Below are 17,788 nucleotides of genomic sequence, written 5' to 3'. Positions count from 1 at the left end.
GCGTAGAATCAAACAATCATTTGGTCTTCCAAAAGAAATTTCAATGTTATCAAGGCTCTCCTCCCTGCAGGGTTTTTCTCCTATTGTGGAAGACTCTGGCTTCAGAGCATGGTCACATAGCAGGCTTCATAAACTTTGTCATGTTGTGAGGAATGGGCACCTGAGCTCATTTGAACAGTTGAGGTCAGTTTCGGCTTCCTTCTTCTGACTTTTTTAGATTTCTGCAGCTAAGAAGCTTTTTGACAAAACATAAAGAATGGAGGCAAGTTTTGGAGCCCTCACCCATTGAGGAAATATTTCTAAAAACATTTCAAAGTAATTCCTCCCCAAAATTAATCAGTCATTTTTATAACGCATTTATGAGTTTCAATACAAATGCAACTTTGGATATTAAGGCAAGGTGGGAAGCTGAGACTGGCACTCAAATCTCAGAGGACACCTGGGAAGAGGTGTTCGGTGAAGCCCATCTGGTGACTAATTCTGGGCTGTGGAGAGAATTTAAATGGAAGGTGGTCATGAGATATTTTAGAACCCCAGAGATAATTGCCAAAATGAAGCCTACAAATCCTGACACCTGCTGGCGAAATTGTGGTACTTCTTTAGGAACCCACTCACATATATTCTGGTCATGCCCAAAAATCTGCTCACTTTGGAATGACATATTTAAAGTTCTCAATACAGTTTTCCAACAACCATTAACAAAAGACCAACAGTTAGTCATTTTAGGAGTCTTACCAAATGGTTTTTCGGGAAACAATAAAACGTATCTCTTAAGAATCTTACAGCAGCACTAAAGTGTATAACTATTAAATGGCTGAATCTTGACCCATCTTCATATAATATGTGAATTGATAAAGCAAGAGAAATTTACCAGATGGAGGAAATAACATCTGCTCTGCGGATTCAGAGAGAATTGTTTACTGAGCGTTGGCGACCCATACATGCTTTACTGTTTCAATAATTTAGCATAGGTTTGTTTCGTTTTGTCCATTTATGGCTAAGTTTGTCACATGTTATTTAATATTACATAAAGATTTTGTTTTCTTTTTGTTTTTGTTGTTGTCTGTTTGTTTGTTTGCTTGCTTGGGTTTTGTTTTGCTTCCCAGTTTTGTTTTGTGCTTCCTAATTGCAGTTCTTATTTTAACCTACATTTCTGCATTGCAGTTCCTGTAACTGTCCTACTTGTGAACATTGACAAGTACAAGTTGCAATGTTGTAAATTATAATAAAAATTGAGTTAAAAAAAAAAGAACATTAAAGTCGTACATTTCTCATAAAAACAGGACAAAGACTTGAAAAAGTCGTGTTTTTCCTTCCAGGAACCACATGGCTTCACTTTTAAAGGTGAAGTGTGACAGAAATGGACATATTTGAAGTCCAACACCTTTTTCCAGTCACATTATTAAAGCAGACAAACTACAAGCTCATTTTCATTCCAACAAGTCATCTTCTGACCTGGACTAACAACACTGGTCTCTATGTGCAGCTGGCTGTGAGACCAGTGCTCAGGGAGCGTCTACAAAGTGCAACACTGAAAGAACATCACACACTCATTTGCTTCCAGCACTTTCACACAAACATCTACTGTCATTATTGTCACCAAACTCTGTGGATCCTTTATTGCAAATTCAAATGGGATCAAATGGTCAGACAAAAGAGGGTTATGAGGAAATATGATGAAATGTTGTGTATTAGCAGCAACTTATTGAATCATTTTCCTCAGAAACCAAACAAAATGATTGACAAACATGTTTTTACAAACTCAGTGTTGGACTTGGATCAGCAGGATAAGCTGATGTTTAAAGGCATTTGAGTCTCGCTGTATGAGAGTCCAGTTCTTACTCAATATTTATGGATGATGTTCTTTCAGTGTTGCACTTTGTAGACGCTCCCTGAGCCTCACAGCCAGCTGCACATGGACCAGCTGACATTACCCAGCATTAGAGGCGGCTGTAAAAAATTCATGTTCCCATTTAAATGGTTTTAATTTGAATAAAACGATGTTGATTCATTCAATCCTGAATCGATGTTTCATATAAATGTATTTTGCCAGAATCTCAGGTTAAAGCTCACAAACTATTTCAACAAGCAGCAAACAGATAAAACAGTAAATGAGAGCAGCTAAACACACAAAGATGGAAACACAGAGCGTGGATCGTTCACTCGACGGCACGTACACGGACACGCCGTCGGGGCTGAAAGTGGACAGCTCACAGATCCTGAAGCTGCAGGTTTCATCTGTCTCCAACCAAAACTGAGTGAAGCAGCAGCAAAAGAAGATCCAAACTCTGCTTCACGTTTGATAAATATGCTCATGAATTCTCTCTGACTTTGGCTGTTCCTGCCTGCACAGCTCTCTCTCTCTCAGTGTACTCCAAGAACAGCTTCAAACATCTGTTTCTGCATCATTCACTGTTTATTAGCCACCAGTCTGCTGTTGTGTTCAGTGCTGTCGGCCTCTGACAGTAAAGCCTCATTTCTGCTGTTCCATGGAAACTTTTTAAAATGATGACAGATTACAAACTCTCAGCTGTGTCTGTAATCAAACCTCTGTAACTTTGCTTCACTTCAGCAGCATCAGCTCATGTTCACATGTTGCTTCATGGTTTGCTTCAGTTTTTGATCGACTGCAGAATATTTTGAAGGTTATCTGCTATAAAAAGCCAGAAGAGGAAAATCTGCTTCATGTGTTTCTGTTTGATCCTCAGTGACTTTGACACAAAGGCCTCTGCTGTGATGATCACACCTCTGATCAAGTCTCACAGTGTCACAACTGATAAATGATCAGAGTTAGAATATTTCTGACTGTCTGCTGTGTGCCGTGACCTTTGACCTGCTAAAGACAGTCAGCTGTGGATTATTCATTGTTGTGTCTGATACTTAGAACTGTGAGGAAGAAGCTACACAGTTAATCAGGGTCCCCTCTCTCTGAATCAGGAAAGGTGGGCAGGCCGCGTGTGGGCCGCGGGCCATACATTGAGTATCACTGTTTGAAATGTGAACATTGTTCTGCTGCAGTCAATGGACTAAACCAGAGAAGAAGAAAACAGACGTTTACCATGAAGATCCTCAGTGTGGATCAGTATAATATCAGCCTGATGTCTGCAGTTTAGTGTCAGCACAACTTTCACATCATATTCATCTCAGCACAACTAAAACATGCTGACTGACCTCAGAGTTTCAAGTTTACATCCTGGACTCTCCAGGAAACCACACAGATGCTTCACTCCTGGATCCTGCAGGTTGTAGTTGAAGCTCAGGTCCAGCTGTCTCAGATGGGAGGGGTTGGACTTCAGTGCTGCTGCCAGATAATCACAGCTGATCTTTGACAAACCACAGCCCCTCAATCTGTATAAAGAATGAAAGATGTAAGTTTATTAGACAAAGTGCTTGAAATCATTCAGTGTTTCATCATCTGTTCAGAGCTGAAGAAGGTTCAGAATGTAGAAGTTTAGAAAATGGAAACTCCAAACAGCTGAAGCCAACAGGAAGCAGCTTCAAACAAACACAACAAGAGAAAAAACTCTGAATGTTTCACATTAAAGTCGTACATTTCTCATAAAAACAGGACAAAGACTTGAAAAAGTCGTGTTTTTCCTTCCAGGAACCACATGGCTTCACTTTTAAAGGTGAAGTGTGACAGAAATGGACATATTTGAAGTCCAACACCTTTTTCCAGTCACATTATTAAAGCAGACAAACTACAAGCTCATTTTCATTCCAACAAGTCATCTTCTGACCTGGACTAACAACACTGGTCTCTATGTGCAGCTGGCTGTGAGACCAGTGCTCAGGGAGCGTCTACAAAGTGCAACACTGAAAGAACATCACACACTCATTTGCTTCCAGCACTTTCACACAATCATCTACTGTCATTATTCATGTTTGCAGTTCATGCTGTAACTCTGTGACTGTCCTGGAACTGTCAGCAGTGTGGTTACGTCCTTTTGACCTGAGTTTCCACAGCTCTTATAACAGCAGTGTACATTCACCTGCAGGCACACGCTGCCTCTGCTTCAGCTCTGTTTATGAAGCACAAACTGCAGGAACCAAACTCAGACTGGCTCATTTCAATCATGTCTGCTTACAAAGACACTTTGAAACTCTTATCAGTATGTTTCCTGTCCTACTAGGAGGGATCAAACTCTGGACCTTTGTTGTGGATCAGTGAAGGATGCTTAGAAATCCCTCCTGCTGCCTGAGCTTGAACATCATCTGCACTTTAACACTGAGCAGAGGGACGTGGAAAAGGCCTTCTGTCTTTATCTGACTCAACTGTTTCCTTATGTGGGCTGAAGGAAACACAGTTGTAGACTGTATTTATATGAAACATGTATATTTAATGCATTTAATGTATTTGAACCATATTTAATGCATATTACAGGATGTAACAGCTGCATATGTGTCAACAATAATGGCTTTGATTTTGCCCCCTATGAACATTTCTGTAGCTCCGCCCCTGCAGCAAACGTGTGTGAGAGCAGCCACGGCCCGCTCCTCCATGGTTTCATTCACACTCATCTCATACTGAACACACACACTTTGTAGGAATCATCAGTACTTTGACTGTTTCTCAGGTTAGCTTCAGGTTAGCCATTTAGCATTTCTCCAGTCTGAGTCAGAGCGTCACATGACGTGACAGAAGCTGATTGGTCAGCTGCAGTGATGGTGGTGGAGCAGCATTAATGATGATGCTGTAGAACAACAGGAACACGGGGATATCAGATTGTTAGTGGGTTTAGTCATTCCTGCTGCTCTTTGTCCTTCTTATTGAAGTGACCTGCTGAGAGCTCACACTGTTCTCTGTAGAAATGATGTCAGTCTGACTCGTCACATGTTTGGAGGCGTGTTTGATGTTTGCTCTTCTGGAAACTCTCAGTATCAAATATGGAAGATGCAAAGGAGACACGCTTCAGTCTGTATGGACCCGTTTCTACATGTTTGTACATCAGCTTATCAAATCCTGTCTGCTGTCTTCATTTATTACTCTTCACCTGCTTCACTGTCACTGTGTGGGCGGAGCTGCCTGAGCCCCGCTGTTAGGTTTTGTATTGTTGATTGTCATTTATGCTTAGAGGTGTATAATCAATTGTGTACTGATAGGATGTGTGATCTTTAGCAGGCTGCAAAGGCTTGGTGTGTATTCCACACTGGAATGCACACCTACATCCTGGGAGCATGGGAAGAGGTCGTACCTTGTTTTATTGTTTTATGGCAGGATAAACGTGGCTGTATCCGTTTTATGCTAAGTGCCTTTTGTTTAGATGAACTGTTGGACTTCCAGACCAGCAGGTTTAGGGAAGTCATTTATGGGGTCACACTCTGACCCCCCCCCACACACACACACAAACAGTATTCTTTGTTCACATGTATACCTATGTAGACGTCATATGTTAATGACCCTATGCATATTCATGTAACCACAATAAAAGGAGTGCAATGGGGAACGACACTTGGCTCCAGGCAGGTCTCCCTCATGCATAACTTTCTGCTTCTCATTTCAGATAAAACTGAGGTTATTGTACTCGGCCCTGAAAAGCTTAGAAATATGGTATCTAAGCAGATTCTTACTCTGGATGGCATTACCTTGGCCTCCAGTAACGCTGTGAGGAACCTTGGAGTCATTTTTGACCAGGACATGTCCTTCAACGCACATATTAAACAAATATGTAAGACTGCTTTCTTCCATTTGCGCAACATTTCTAAAATTAGAAATATCCTGTCTCAGAGTGACGCTGAAGAACTAGTTCATGCATTTATTACGTCCAGGCTGGACGACTGTAATTCATTATTATCAGGATGTCCAAAAAACTCCCTGAAAAGCCTTCAGCTGATCCAAAATGCTGCAGCAAGAGTCCTGACAGGGACTAGAAAGAGAGAGCAGACTTCTCCTGTTTTGGCTTCCCTTCATTGGCTTCCTGTTAAATCCAGAATTTAATTCAAAATCCTGCTCCTCACATACAAGGTCTTAAATAATCAGGCCCCATCTTATCTTAATGACCTTGTAGTACCATATCACCCTATTAGAGCACTTCGCTCTCGCTCTGCAGGCCTACTTGTTGTTCCTAGAGTATTTAAAAGTAGAATGGGAGGCAGAGCCTTCAGTTTTCAGGCCCCTCTTCTGTGGAACCAGCTTCCAGTTCGGATTCGGGAGACAGACACTATCTCTACTTTTAAGATTAGGCTTCAAACTTTCCTTTTTGCTAAAGCATATAGTTAGGGCTGGACCAGGTGACCCTGAATACTCCCTTAGTTATGCTGCAATAGACGTAGGCTGCTGGGGGATTCCCATGATGCATTGAGTTTGTCATTTCCAGTCACCTTTCTCACTCACTATGTATTAACAGACCTCTCTGCATTGAATCATATCTGTTATTAGCCTCTGTCTCTCTTCCACAGCATGTCTTCATCCTGTCTTCCTTCTCTCACCCCAACCAGCAGATGGCCCCGCCCCTCCCTGAGCTTGGTTCTGCTGGAGGTTTCTTCCTGTAAAAAGGGAGTTTTTCCTTCCCACTGTCGCCAAAGTGCTTGCTCATAGGGGGTCATATGATTGTTGGGTTTTTCTCTGTATCTATGAAGCGCCTTGAGGCGACTTTTGTTGTGATTTGGCGCTATATAAATAAAATTGAATTGAATTGTATTGAATGAGTAACAAGAAGAACTTTGCCAACTTCGTGTCTTGCTTGCTGTGTAATTATATTGTCTTCAACGTTCCAGCGAATAGGTTCAAGCTACAAACCTATCACCCACCCACACAGAAACATTTCCTCTCTGGAGCTTAACTTCTGCTTCATCTCCGCCTCTTTTCTTCATCCTCCACCTCTCTTTTCTCTTCTTCGGTGTTCTGCAGCCACAGAGTCTCACAGCCGTTAGCACGCCCATACCTGAGCAGCTAGCATTACCCAGCATGCCGTGCAGCAGTGTCAGTTTGTAAATGTGCAAGAATTCCTGCTCCAAACTGTTTCACAGAGTGCTGTGTGCCGTGACCTTTGACCTGCTAAAGACAGTCAGCTGTGGATTATTCATTGTTGTGTCTGATACTTAGAACTGTGAGGAAGAAGCTACACAGTTAATCAGGGTCCCCTCTCTCTGAATCAGGAAAGGTGGGCAGGCCGCGTGTGGGCCGCGGGCCATACGTTGAGTATCACTGTTTGAAATGTGAACATTGTTCTGCTGCAGTCAATGGACTAAACCAGAGAAGAAGAAAACAGACTTTACCATGAAGATCCTCAGTGTGGATCAGTATAATATCAGCCTGATGTCTGCAGTTTAGTGTCAGCACAACTTTCACATCATATTCATCTCAGCACAACTAAAACATGCTGACTGACCTCAGAGTTTCAAGTTTACATCCTGGACTCTCCAGGAAATCACACAGATGCTTCACTCCTGGATCCTGCAGGTTGTAGTTGGAGCTCAGGTCCAGCTCTCTCAGATGGGAGGGGTTGGACTTCAGCGCTGCTGCCAGATAATCAAGGCCAATATCTGACAAATCACAGCTCTTCAATCTGTATAAAGAATGAAAGATGTAAGTTTATTAGACAAAGTGCTTGACATCATTCAGTGTTTCATCATCTGTTCAGAGCTGAAGAAGGTTCAGAATGTAGAAGTTTAGAAAATGGAAACTCCAAACAGCTGAAGCCAACAGGAAGCAGCTTCAAACAAACACAACAAGAGAAAAAAACTCTGAATGTTTCACATTAAAGTCGTACATTTCTCATAAAAACAGGACAAAGACTTGAAAAAGTCGTGTTTTTCCTTCCAGGAACCACATGGCTTCACTTTTAAAGGTGAAGTGTGACAGAAATGGACATATTTGAAGTCCAACACCTTTTTCCAGTCACATTATTAAAGCAGACAAACTACAAGCTCATTTTCATTCCAACAAGTCATCTTCTGACCTGGACTAACAACACTGGTCTCTATGTGCAGCTGGCTGTGAGACCAGTGCTCAGGGAGCGTCTACAAAGTGCAACACTGAAAGAACATCACACACTCATTTGCTTCCAGCACTTTCACACAAACATCTACTGTCATCATTCATGTTTCTGCTCCTCTGGATTCACACGGAGCCTCTGCTCATGCCGTTGCCATGGTGAATCATAGTATGTGGCTCCATAACTCAGACTGAGCATGCTCAGAGCTGATTGGCCTGACTCTGATCAGCTGATCCAGAAGAGGAAACTCTGCTATATGTACATTATGACATCTACACCTGAATCACAACACTCACACAAATATATCAACTGTGTTTAATATTTTGGCACGTAGATCATTTATGTGCTTCAGCTCTTCTTACATTTTACCACCAACATGTTTCAAAAGGAGCAGCTTTTACTTTGAAGGCCAGCTGTCTGTGTTTCCTGTTTTCATTGTTGGATAATGAAATAAGTCGATGCTTCAGTGCTTTGAATTGTGTTACACAAAAATAAGCAAAGTTTTCACGTTGTTCAGGCAGAATCGAGCGTTGAAGAATGAATTCACACGTCAATAAACATTTTCATCAGCACAAGCAGGACAATGAAAGCAGGAAATACCCCAAACTGCCATTTCTCATTCTACAACTTCAACAACTGCACATGAATTATACTTCATACACAGACCCACAGTCTCTGATTGCTCTGAAATCTCACTGACAGCCAATAGAAATAAAGAAAAGTCCAGACTGACAGTCTCTGTGGGGTTAGGCAGTGAACTGCTCACGCTGCGTTAAAGTGCATCACAAACTATTGGAATTGGATCCAACTTTGTGAAGAAGATTTTTTCTCAGCTGCTGTTTTGAACATTTCCTCATGAACTGTATTAAACTCTGTAAATGAACTGAGAACTATTTCTACATTTGAAACTATGGATTCATTTTCCCGTTCACTTCTGTACGTTAGTGTATAAATGAATGTTAGACTGGGCTCCATGGAAACACTTGGACTGGTCTCAGCTGCCTTCTTTCTGTAGTCCTTTCTCTTCTCCAGCTTCTGTTTGAAATCCTCTCACAGAGCCTGAAACCTGCTTTGCTGTCATGTTTGGGCCTGTGTTCCTCTGCTTTAACACAAACCTCACCACAGCAGCTGTGTGGGTCGTCTCTGTAGCAGCCCGATCAGCTTCTGATACATGAACATCATCACAGCTCCTAACTTCACCTTTATTAGCTTTGACATTCATGTCTTTCTTTTCTCTGTCTGTTTCCACACAAGCTCAAAGTCTCTGCAGCCTGTTTTTATCTGCTATCATCAGATCTCCAACAGCCTCATTCACATCCCTCACACACTCTACAGCCTCACCAGTACTGACTTCATCTTCACTGACTGATGGAGCACAACATGAACCTGTGGAGGCTGAAAAGCTGTCCTGTCAAACATCTCCCCGTCACCACTCCACTTCTGTCAGCCTTTAAATGAACCCTGCTCAAGTCTGTAACTTCTATTTGGAGCCAAGAGGAAAAACTGTTGTTCAGTCGTTTGGAAAGACACAACATTTCTGAAAGCACTCAAACGTCTTCACATTTGTCTTCAGACACATCCTGAACATTTAGGAACTAAAGAACGTTTCAAACATCAATCAAAGATCTGAAATATAGAAAAACAACAACAGCTGCAGTCAGTGAACTCACCTCAGAGTCTCCAGTCGACAGTTTGGACTCTCCAGTCCAGCACACAGAAGCTTCACTGCTGAATCCTGCAGCTTGTTCTCACTCATGTCCAGTTCTGTCAGATGGGAGGGGATGGACTTCAGAGCCGAGGCCACAACTTCACAGTGAGTCTCTGAGAGTCCACAGTCAGCCAGTCTGTGATCATAGAAAATACAAAATGTGTTATTATAAAAGCAGAAAGTCTGCATTATAAACACAGACTGAATGTATATGAAGACAAAACAGAGTGAGGTCATAATCTGATGAACATCTGCTCTTCACATCTGTGCTTCAGCTCCTCTTACTGTGTTTGACATGACACAACGATTGAGTCTCTCTCAGACCTGCAGACTTTTAATGAGAATCTTTGTTTGGCTTTAATCTGCAGATGAAGGAGGAAGATGGTGTCACATTTAGGCTTCCATAATGTCCACAGTCTGTCACTGAGATCTGATCCAGAGTCAGAGTGAAGACACACATGTGGACTGTTTCCTGTCTTGAATCCAGAACATTTTGAATGAGCTCAGCTCAGTGAAGAGTTCCAGCTGGAAAGATGATCTCTGTTTGCTACCTGCTGCTGTCAGGTACGACTGTTCACGTCCACACGCAGGAAAAATCTGCTGACTGTCACCAAACGGAGCAGAAATCTCATCACTGGACAATAATGATGAATGAACTCAGAGCTGCTGATATCACATCTGATTTCAGGGGAACTAAACTAAAAAGGAACAAATAGAAACAACCATCATGACTCTGTTTGACCTTCAGATCAGAAACTATGGTTCAGAACAGCAGCAGGATTTCAGGCACTGTCACATCCTCAACATCCATATTCCAAATGCTCTTCCTGACAGGACACTCTTTGTTCACACTCAGGGAGTTTCCATGTGTACAAATCATTTCTGAATCTCAGTAGACTGGGAGGTTTTTCCATCTCATGAATCTCTTTCCTAACATCAAACTAGATAAATCAAACAAAGGAACTGGAGTCTGTCTAATTTCTGACCCCAGTAAAGTTTGTACTGGGATACCCCGACATACTCTCTCTCCATCTGCTCCCACAGCCTCATATTCACAGCTGGCCCTTCTCTCAGCATCCACACTCAGGGTGGGGGCGGGGTCAACACCAGTCAAAACCATTGCTTTGGCCTTATGGCCATTTGATTAGTGTGCGTTTCTGAGTAACAAGCAGGACTACGCACAGGTGTTTGGACATGTGTGGACCCGACCTACACTTAAACTTCTTAAATCCTCTGTTTCTGTGTCACCAGCTACACTTTTAATATTCATATATTCACTCCGACATTTTTGGGGAGCGGTCAGAGCTCGTACACTGCAGACAGACATGTCTCCCAGCACACAGCTGACTGTCAACTCTCTGAGATTGGATATGATTCATTTAGATTATATCTGTAAGGTGAAGTTTATCTCGGTGTTTATTTGTTCCTGAGGAAGTCAGCTCGGCTCAGATTAAAGTTTAATAACTGAACAATTTCAATGAACCTTAACGCCTCCCTGGAGCATATATGGAACTGAATCAGTCACTTTTCTTTATTTCCTGATGTTCATATGTGACATACATGTTTTAACCATTAATCTGGAATTAAACTGACATTTAATGTATTTTAAGGAGGAAAGAGAAATTTCACCAGAGGATGTTGATGCTGTTCATGGAGACTGAAGACAGAATGATTTATCTGTCTTAATATTTCTGCTGCTCTTTCCTCAGGTGCAAAAATATTTTAACTGTTGGTTTTAATTCAAAATCAATGGTTAAAATGTTAAAATACCAACAAACTTGTGGCGTTAGTGTTGATATTCTGTGAGTTACTTAAAGAGATCACACAGGTACAGGACATATTTTATGTTCAGGTTTATGCATGTTTGCGGTGAGATGTGCATGTAGTGGGCTGTTATGTTGTAAACTGTGTGGATGTGTTTGGGAACAGAAAGATTATTTTACTGCATAAAACGGCGCTGATCAGCTGTTTCTGCCGCTGACACACTCGGCCGGTGAACCACCTGACTCACACAGGCTCTCCTCCTCCACAGTCCTCGTTTATGAAGAGCTTTACAAACACAACATCACGGCTAACAGCTGGATTCTCCCGTTTCAGTGCCAAACAGCCACTTCCTGCTACAGACAGTAAAGTGGACAGTTCGGCGCTAAACATGTTTTTAAAACTTTAAGCTCTTATTTGTTAAAGCCAGCTTCACAGACAGATCTGTGTCAGTGTTTTAGAGCAGGGCTCAGTGGTGTAAACCAGCCTTTATATGTGTTTCATCTCCATTTTTACATTAAACTGAACCAAAACACTGAAACCTTCACCTGATGTGTCTGTGTAGGTTCTCATCATACAGTCATGGTAATCTAAGGAGCCTGGAAAGAAAAGTGACTTCTTTAAGTTTCTTGAAGACGTTTCATCTCTTGAAACCTCTGCTGATAATCACCCACACCCTTTTTCACAGCTTGGCTGATGTGATGAGCCACATGATCAATAGTTGGTCAGCGACCCTCTTAAGGGACACTCCCACTAGGATTAAAATCTGGGACTCTCCACTTTTTGGTTTTAGAAGTGAAGAAGCTGAATGTTCGGATTAAACATCTTCAAGAAACTTAAAGCAGTGCACTCGCTTTTCTTTCTAAGCGGCCTTTCTTAGATCACCTGATATAACCTGAGTAAATTATGTCGGGTTTGAAAACTCTGCAGCATGACCCGGGTGTTGCTGGTGGCATCATGAGCTTAGACCCCTCAGTCAGCTCAGTCTAAAGTCATCGTCAGCACTAACAGGCACAAATAGGCTCTAACGTGACAAACTGACCCGACATTTAAAGAGTGCCCACTACAGTCTCAGCTAAAACATATTAAAATGTGCAACACCAAGGACTGTACACTGGACTCCATTTCAGTGCAAAATAATAAAACAAAGTAAATCCATCCAATCTCCTCTGCCTGTCCTTATCATCAATAAAAACAATTAATAAAACAGAAAATCATAGAAACAGTCATCTTTGTTATTGCATCATCACACATCAGTTCCCAGTAACTAGTCAGAATGAGACGTTGTTTTCATCTTTCTCACACTCATCTCACTCCCCGGTCACAACAGGTGGTGACTTTAACAGGTGTTACAACCTGGCTCAAAGCTGCAAAAGAGGGCGGAGACTGAAAACAGAGACTGGTTTCATTTTGAAGTACTTAATAACCTCGGCTAAAGATGACACCAGACAGCGTGACAGGGTCTGACAACGAGTGGTGGCGTCGTCCTAGCCGACCTCGGCAGTTATTCACACGCCATGACCAAAAACTCCTGCAGTGTGACAGCAGATAGAGGAGGAGTCACAGAGGAGCGTAACAGCTGTGACAGATGCAACAGGAGGACGAGCTCCAACAGTAAACACACTGTGAAGACAGGAAAGCAGTCACGAGTGATGTTGGTCCTGTTTTTATCTCCACTAAAACCTCTCTAACGTCACATGTAACAGAACACAGACACATCTGATTATCAGGGACCACGACCCACATCTTTGCCTCACTATGTTTATAAGAAGAGACTGAAAATAATGATTCTCCCAACACATCACCAACACTTTTATGGCAAACAGATAATAGTGAGTGAAAAGAGGTGAACTGTTTCATATGCAGTTATCAGGGTAAATACATTTAAACCAAAGACACTGGAAGAGTAAAGGAAAGGAACTGAAGGTGACAATTCAAGAAGCTCAACAGAAGTCAAATGTAACAGGATCAAGATTCCCTGTTAAAAACAGATATGTATAGTATAATAGTATACTATACTAATAATAGTGTATAGTATAGTAGTATACTATATGAAGTCTACACCGCCACGTCCTTAAAATTCAGCGAAATTAAGGACGCATTTGAGGGCCGCATTTCGAGCAGCGACCTTCGTCCCGTCGCTGTGACGTAATCGGCCTTAAAATGCGTCCTTTAAGGCTGCAGACCCTGAATTGGGATACAGCCAGAGTCTGGTCTCTGTTTTCACAGAGGATGTGGTTCTGTTGGCTTCATCAGGTGATGGCCTCCAGCTCACAGTGGAGCTGTTCTCAGCAGAGTGTGAAGCCGTGTGAATGAGGATCAGCATCTGAGGCCATGGTCCTCAGCTGGGAAAGGGTGGAGTGCCCACTCTGGCTCAGAGACGTTCCTGCCCCAGGTGGAGGAGTCTCAGGGTCGTGTAAAGAAGGGGGAGGGGAGCAGGAATCAACAGACAGACTGTTGCTGCGGTAACAGTGAGGTGGACGCTGTACCGGTCTGTCGTGGTGAAGAGAGAGAGAGCTGAGCCTGACAGCAAAGCTCTAAATTTACCGGTCGATCTACGTCCCTGCCCTCACCTATGGTCACGAGCTGTGGGCAGTGACTGGAAGAACCAGATCGTGGTTACAAGTGGGGCAAATAAATTTTCTCTGAAGGGTAGCTGGTGTCTCCCTTGGAGACGGGGTGAGGAGAATCCCCTTCACAAAAACTAATCAAGTGAACAAGACTCTCCAGGAGGGAAACATTTAAATATCCAAGTCCACCATAAAGAGAAAACTGCATGAAGGGAAACACAGATGGTGCATTACAATTCATTGCATGTGTTTTACATTAAGAATGGAGGATATACCGTCCACTTTCACTCTGTCTTTAGCAGCAAGTGGCTCTTTGTTGTTTGGCTAGCTGCACTGAAACAGGAGAATCCAGCTGTTAGCCGTAACGTTGGTGTTTGTAAAGCACTTTATAACCAAGGACTGTGTTTTTAATTTAAACATTAAACTATTAACCGACACTGATCAATGATGTTAATGATCACATCTGGACTCACCGAGCCTTTCTGCAGTTCCTCACAGCTGGAATCAGTCTCAGTCGTCCCTCCTTTGAAGCTTTGTACTTCTGCAGGTCAAACTCATCCAGAACCTCCTCTGACATCTGCAGCATGAAGGCCAGAGCTGAGCAGTGGATCATAGAGAGGTCCTTTGACCTTTTCTTTGACTTCAGGAACTCTTGGATCTCCTGATGTACTGAGAGGTCGTTCATCTCCATCAGACAGTGGAAGATGTTGATGCTTCTGTCAGGACAGGATTTAAGCTTCTTGTTATTCTTCAGGTTCTTGATGACTCTCTGGATGGTTTCTGGACTGTTCTCTGTCTGACCCAGCAGACCTCCTAAGAGTCTCTGGTTGGACTCCAGACAGAGGCCATGAAGGAAGCGAACAAACAGGTCCAGGTGGCCATTTTTACTCTGGAGGGATTTCTCCATGGCTCGTTTAAGGAAATCATCCAGAGAGGACTCGTTGTATTTTTTTCCCAGGAAGTCCTTCAGCACCTCTGACTTCCTGTTGGTGAAACAGTGGAACATGTAGACTGCAGCCAGAAACTCCTGGATGCTCAGATGAACAAAGCAGTAGACTGGTTTCTGGAAGATCACACACTCTCTTTTGAAGATCTCTGTACAAACTCCTGAGTACACCGAGGCCTCTGTCACATCCAGACCACACTGCTCCAGGTCTTCTTGGTAGAACATGATGTTTCCTTTCTCCAGATGTTCAAACGCCAGCCTCCCCAGCTTCAGAAGAACTTCCCTGTCAGCCTCCGTCAGCTCCTGTGGACTCGTCTCATGTCCCTCGTGGTACTTGTTCTTCTTCCTCTTTGTCTGAACCAGCAGGAAGTGTGAGTACATGTCAGTCAGGGTCTTGGGCAGCTCTCCTCTCTGCTCTGTAGTCAACATGTGCTCCAGAACTGTAGCAGTGATCCAGCAGAAGACTGGGATTCTACACATGATGTGGAGGCTCCTGGATGTCTTCATGTGGGAGATGATTCTGCTGGACAGCTCTTCATCACTGAATCTCCTCCTGAAGTACTCCTCCTTCTGGGCGTCAGTGAAGCCTCGTACTTCTGTTAGCCTGTCAACACATGTAGGAGGGATCTGATTGGCTGCTGCAGGTCGGGAAGTTATCCAGACGAGAGCCGAGGGAAGCAGATTCCCCTGGATGAGGTTTGTCAGCAGCTGGCTGACTGATGACTTCTGTGTGACATCAGACAGCAGCTTCCTGTTGGTGAAATCCAATGAAAGTCTGCTTTCATCCAGGCCGTCAAAGATGAACAAAAGCTGAGAGACAGCCAGCTTCTCTGCTGTGACCTTCTCTAATGTTGGATGGAAAACATGGAGCAGCTCCAGAAGACTGTACTGCTCCTCTCTGATCAGGTTCAGCTCCCTGAATGAAAGCAGAACCACCACACTGACATGTTGGTTCTCCAAGCCCTCTGCCCAGTCCAGAGTGAACTTCTGCACTGAGAAGGTTTTTCCAACACCAGCCACGCCGTTGGTCAGAACCACTCTGATGGGTCTCTGTTGGTCAGGTAAGGCTTTAAAGATGTCCTGGCACCTGATTGGAGTGTCATGGAGGGCGTCCATCTTGGAAGCTGTCTCCAGCTGCCTCACCTCATGTTGGCTATGAACCTCTTCATTCTGTCCCTCTGTGATGTAGAGCTCAGTGTAGATCCTGTTGAGGAGGGTTCTACTTCCTGTTTCATCACTTCCTTCAGTCACACGTTCACATCTCCTCCTCAGACTGATCTTATGTTCATCTAAAACCTCCTGCAGACCAACATCTGCTGAAAGAAAGAAAAACAGAAAGAAAACTCTTCAATGTCTGAACAACAACAAGAAGTCCAGTTTTCAGAAATGAGTCCATCAGCAGACAGATGTTCAGTCTTACTTTGTACACAGCTGCTCTGACTGGCTGTCTGCAGTCCAGCTCTGCTTCTGGATCTTTCTCCACACTGGGGACAGGACCAGTCTCCTGATGAAGCAGACTGGTCCCAGTATGAGCAGATGCACTGTCTGCAGAACCAGTGTCCACAGCTGGTAGAGACTGGATCCTTCAGGACGTCCTGACACAAAGCACAGCAGGACAGCTGCTCCTCCTCACAGACACCACTCCTCTTCCTCTTCCTCCCTCTGTGAACACATTTCTTTATCACTAAAATCATTGACTGTCAGTGACAAACATCCAGATTTGATGACACTGTGCAGAAGCTCTGATGGTCACAGAGAAAAGTCAAAGTGGAGAAACTTGTGTTTGAGTTCAGAATCCAAGTTTCCTTTGCTGTTCCTGCCTGTCTTATTAAACACAGAGTGATCAGCCTACAAACTCCACAGTAAAAGCCTTCATCACAGAGCTGATTATGTCCTTCACTGGATGTACTGGAAGTTTGGGATCCATCATTTTCAACTGACCTTTGACCTCCTCTAAAAACTGTGGTGGAGCAGCGGTGTCACATTCAGAGCTTTCAGCTTTATTTTGAAAGAGTTCAGTCATCAGGAAGTGAACTTCTGGATTCTGATTTCCTTTCTATTATTTTACAGAAGTGAAGAAGAAGAACTAAAAGCTTTGAAATGATCTGAGTGATATTTTTGAACATTGCCACCAAATTGAGTTCAGCCTCCAGCAGTAACTTTGTTTCATGATGCCTCCCTGATGATGTGATGTTTGATTACAAACCTGTTTATGTGTTAGACATTAATCACATGAACACAGGCAGAAAAAAGAAGCCAATGAAACAAATGACAGAAACGTGTTCATTCACTGCCATGATCCATATTTTATATGTACAGATGTTTGTAAAGAACACGTGTGCAGCGCTTTGTTCTGAGGATCTGCTGTCAGCACACAGTGCAGCAATAACTACAACCACACGTTTCTGTAGATCCTGAACATCAGCCTGGAGGAATCTGACCTCAGGTCTGCACACAGAGGAGCTTCACCTCTGGGATGATGCTGGCTTCAGCTCCTTCTACAATCAGGCAGAAGCTTCTGCACCATCAGGACACAAACAGAGAGGAGCTTCTATCCTCAGACCATCCAAGTCCTAAATCAGAACATGCTCCCCTCATAGCATCACCATCAGGGTTTAAACAGGACCTTACATCATGTTCTTGTCTCACTGTCATATTTCAGATCATACCTGATTCATTATGACGTCACACGCTGCTACACTGATCCTGCTGCTTCATTACTGCTGATATTACTCTGCTCACTCTGTTCAGTTACTCTGTTTACATCACTTTGCTCATTTGCTTTGTTCTGCTTGCACTGCTCTGTCAGTACATGCTGTGCTAATGTGGCACAAAGCACTTTAACATTACATCTGCACAATGTTTC

At 43.1% G+C, this 17,788-nt stretch overlaps 2 protein-coding genes across 2 annotated transcripts in view; both read right to left on the bottom strand.

Moving 5' to 3' along the window:
- LOC309701482 (uncharacterized protein) overlaps positions 1-17,788 on the bottom strand; it is a 2,150,955-nt gene that overhangs the window by 1,996,697 nt on the left and 136,470 nt on the right. The window contains exon 7 of the mRNA XM_082525718.1: positions 3,172-3,348. Coding sequence (XP_082381844.1) covers positions 3,172-3,348 — 177 coding nt within the window. The remainder of the gene's footprint in view (positions 1-3,171; positions 3,349-17,788) is intronic.
- LOC309700206 (protein NLRC3-like) lies at positions 4,619-16,616 on the bottom strand (the record flags this gene model as incomplete). Its single annotated transcript, XM_082523654.1, has 5 exons — positions 4,619-4,694; positions 7,332-7,508; positions 9,608-9,781; positions 14,450-16,238; positions 16,343-16,616. 5 exons carry the CDS (start codon positions 16,614-16,616, stop codon positions 4,619-4,621), a joined length of 2,490 nt encoding a protein of 829 aa, XP_082379780.1.

This window comes from Aulonocara stuartgranti (genome assembly GCF_965226115.1).
Source record: "Aulonocara stuartgranti genome assembly, chromosome: 23".
Classification (NCBI taxonomy): Eukaryota; Metazoa; Chordata; class Actinopteri; order Cichliformes; family Cichlidae; genus Aulonocara; species Aulonocara stuartgranti.
Note: the sequence above shows the minus strand (reverse complement) of the source record. Positions and strands in the feature narration are given on the sequence as shown.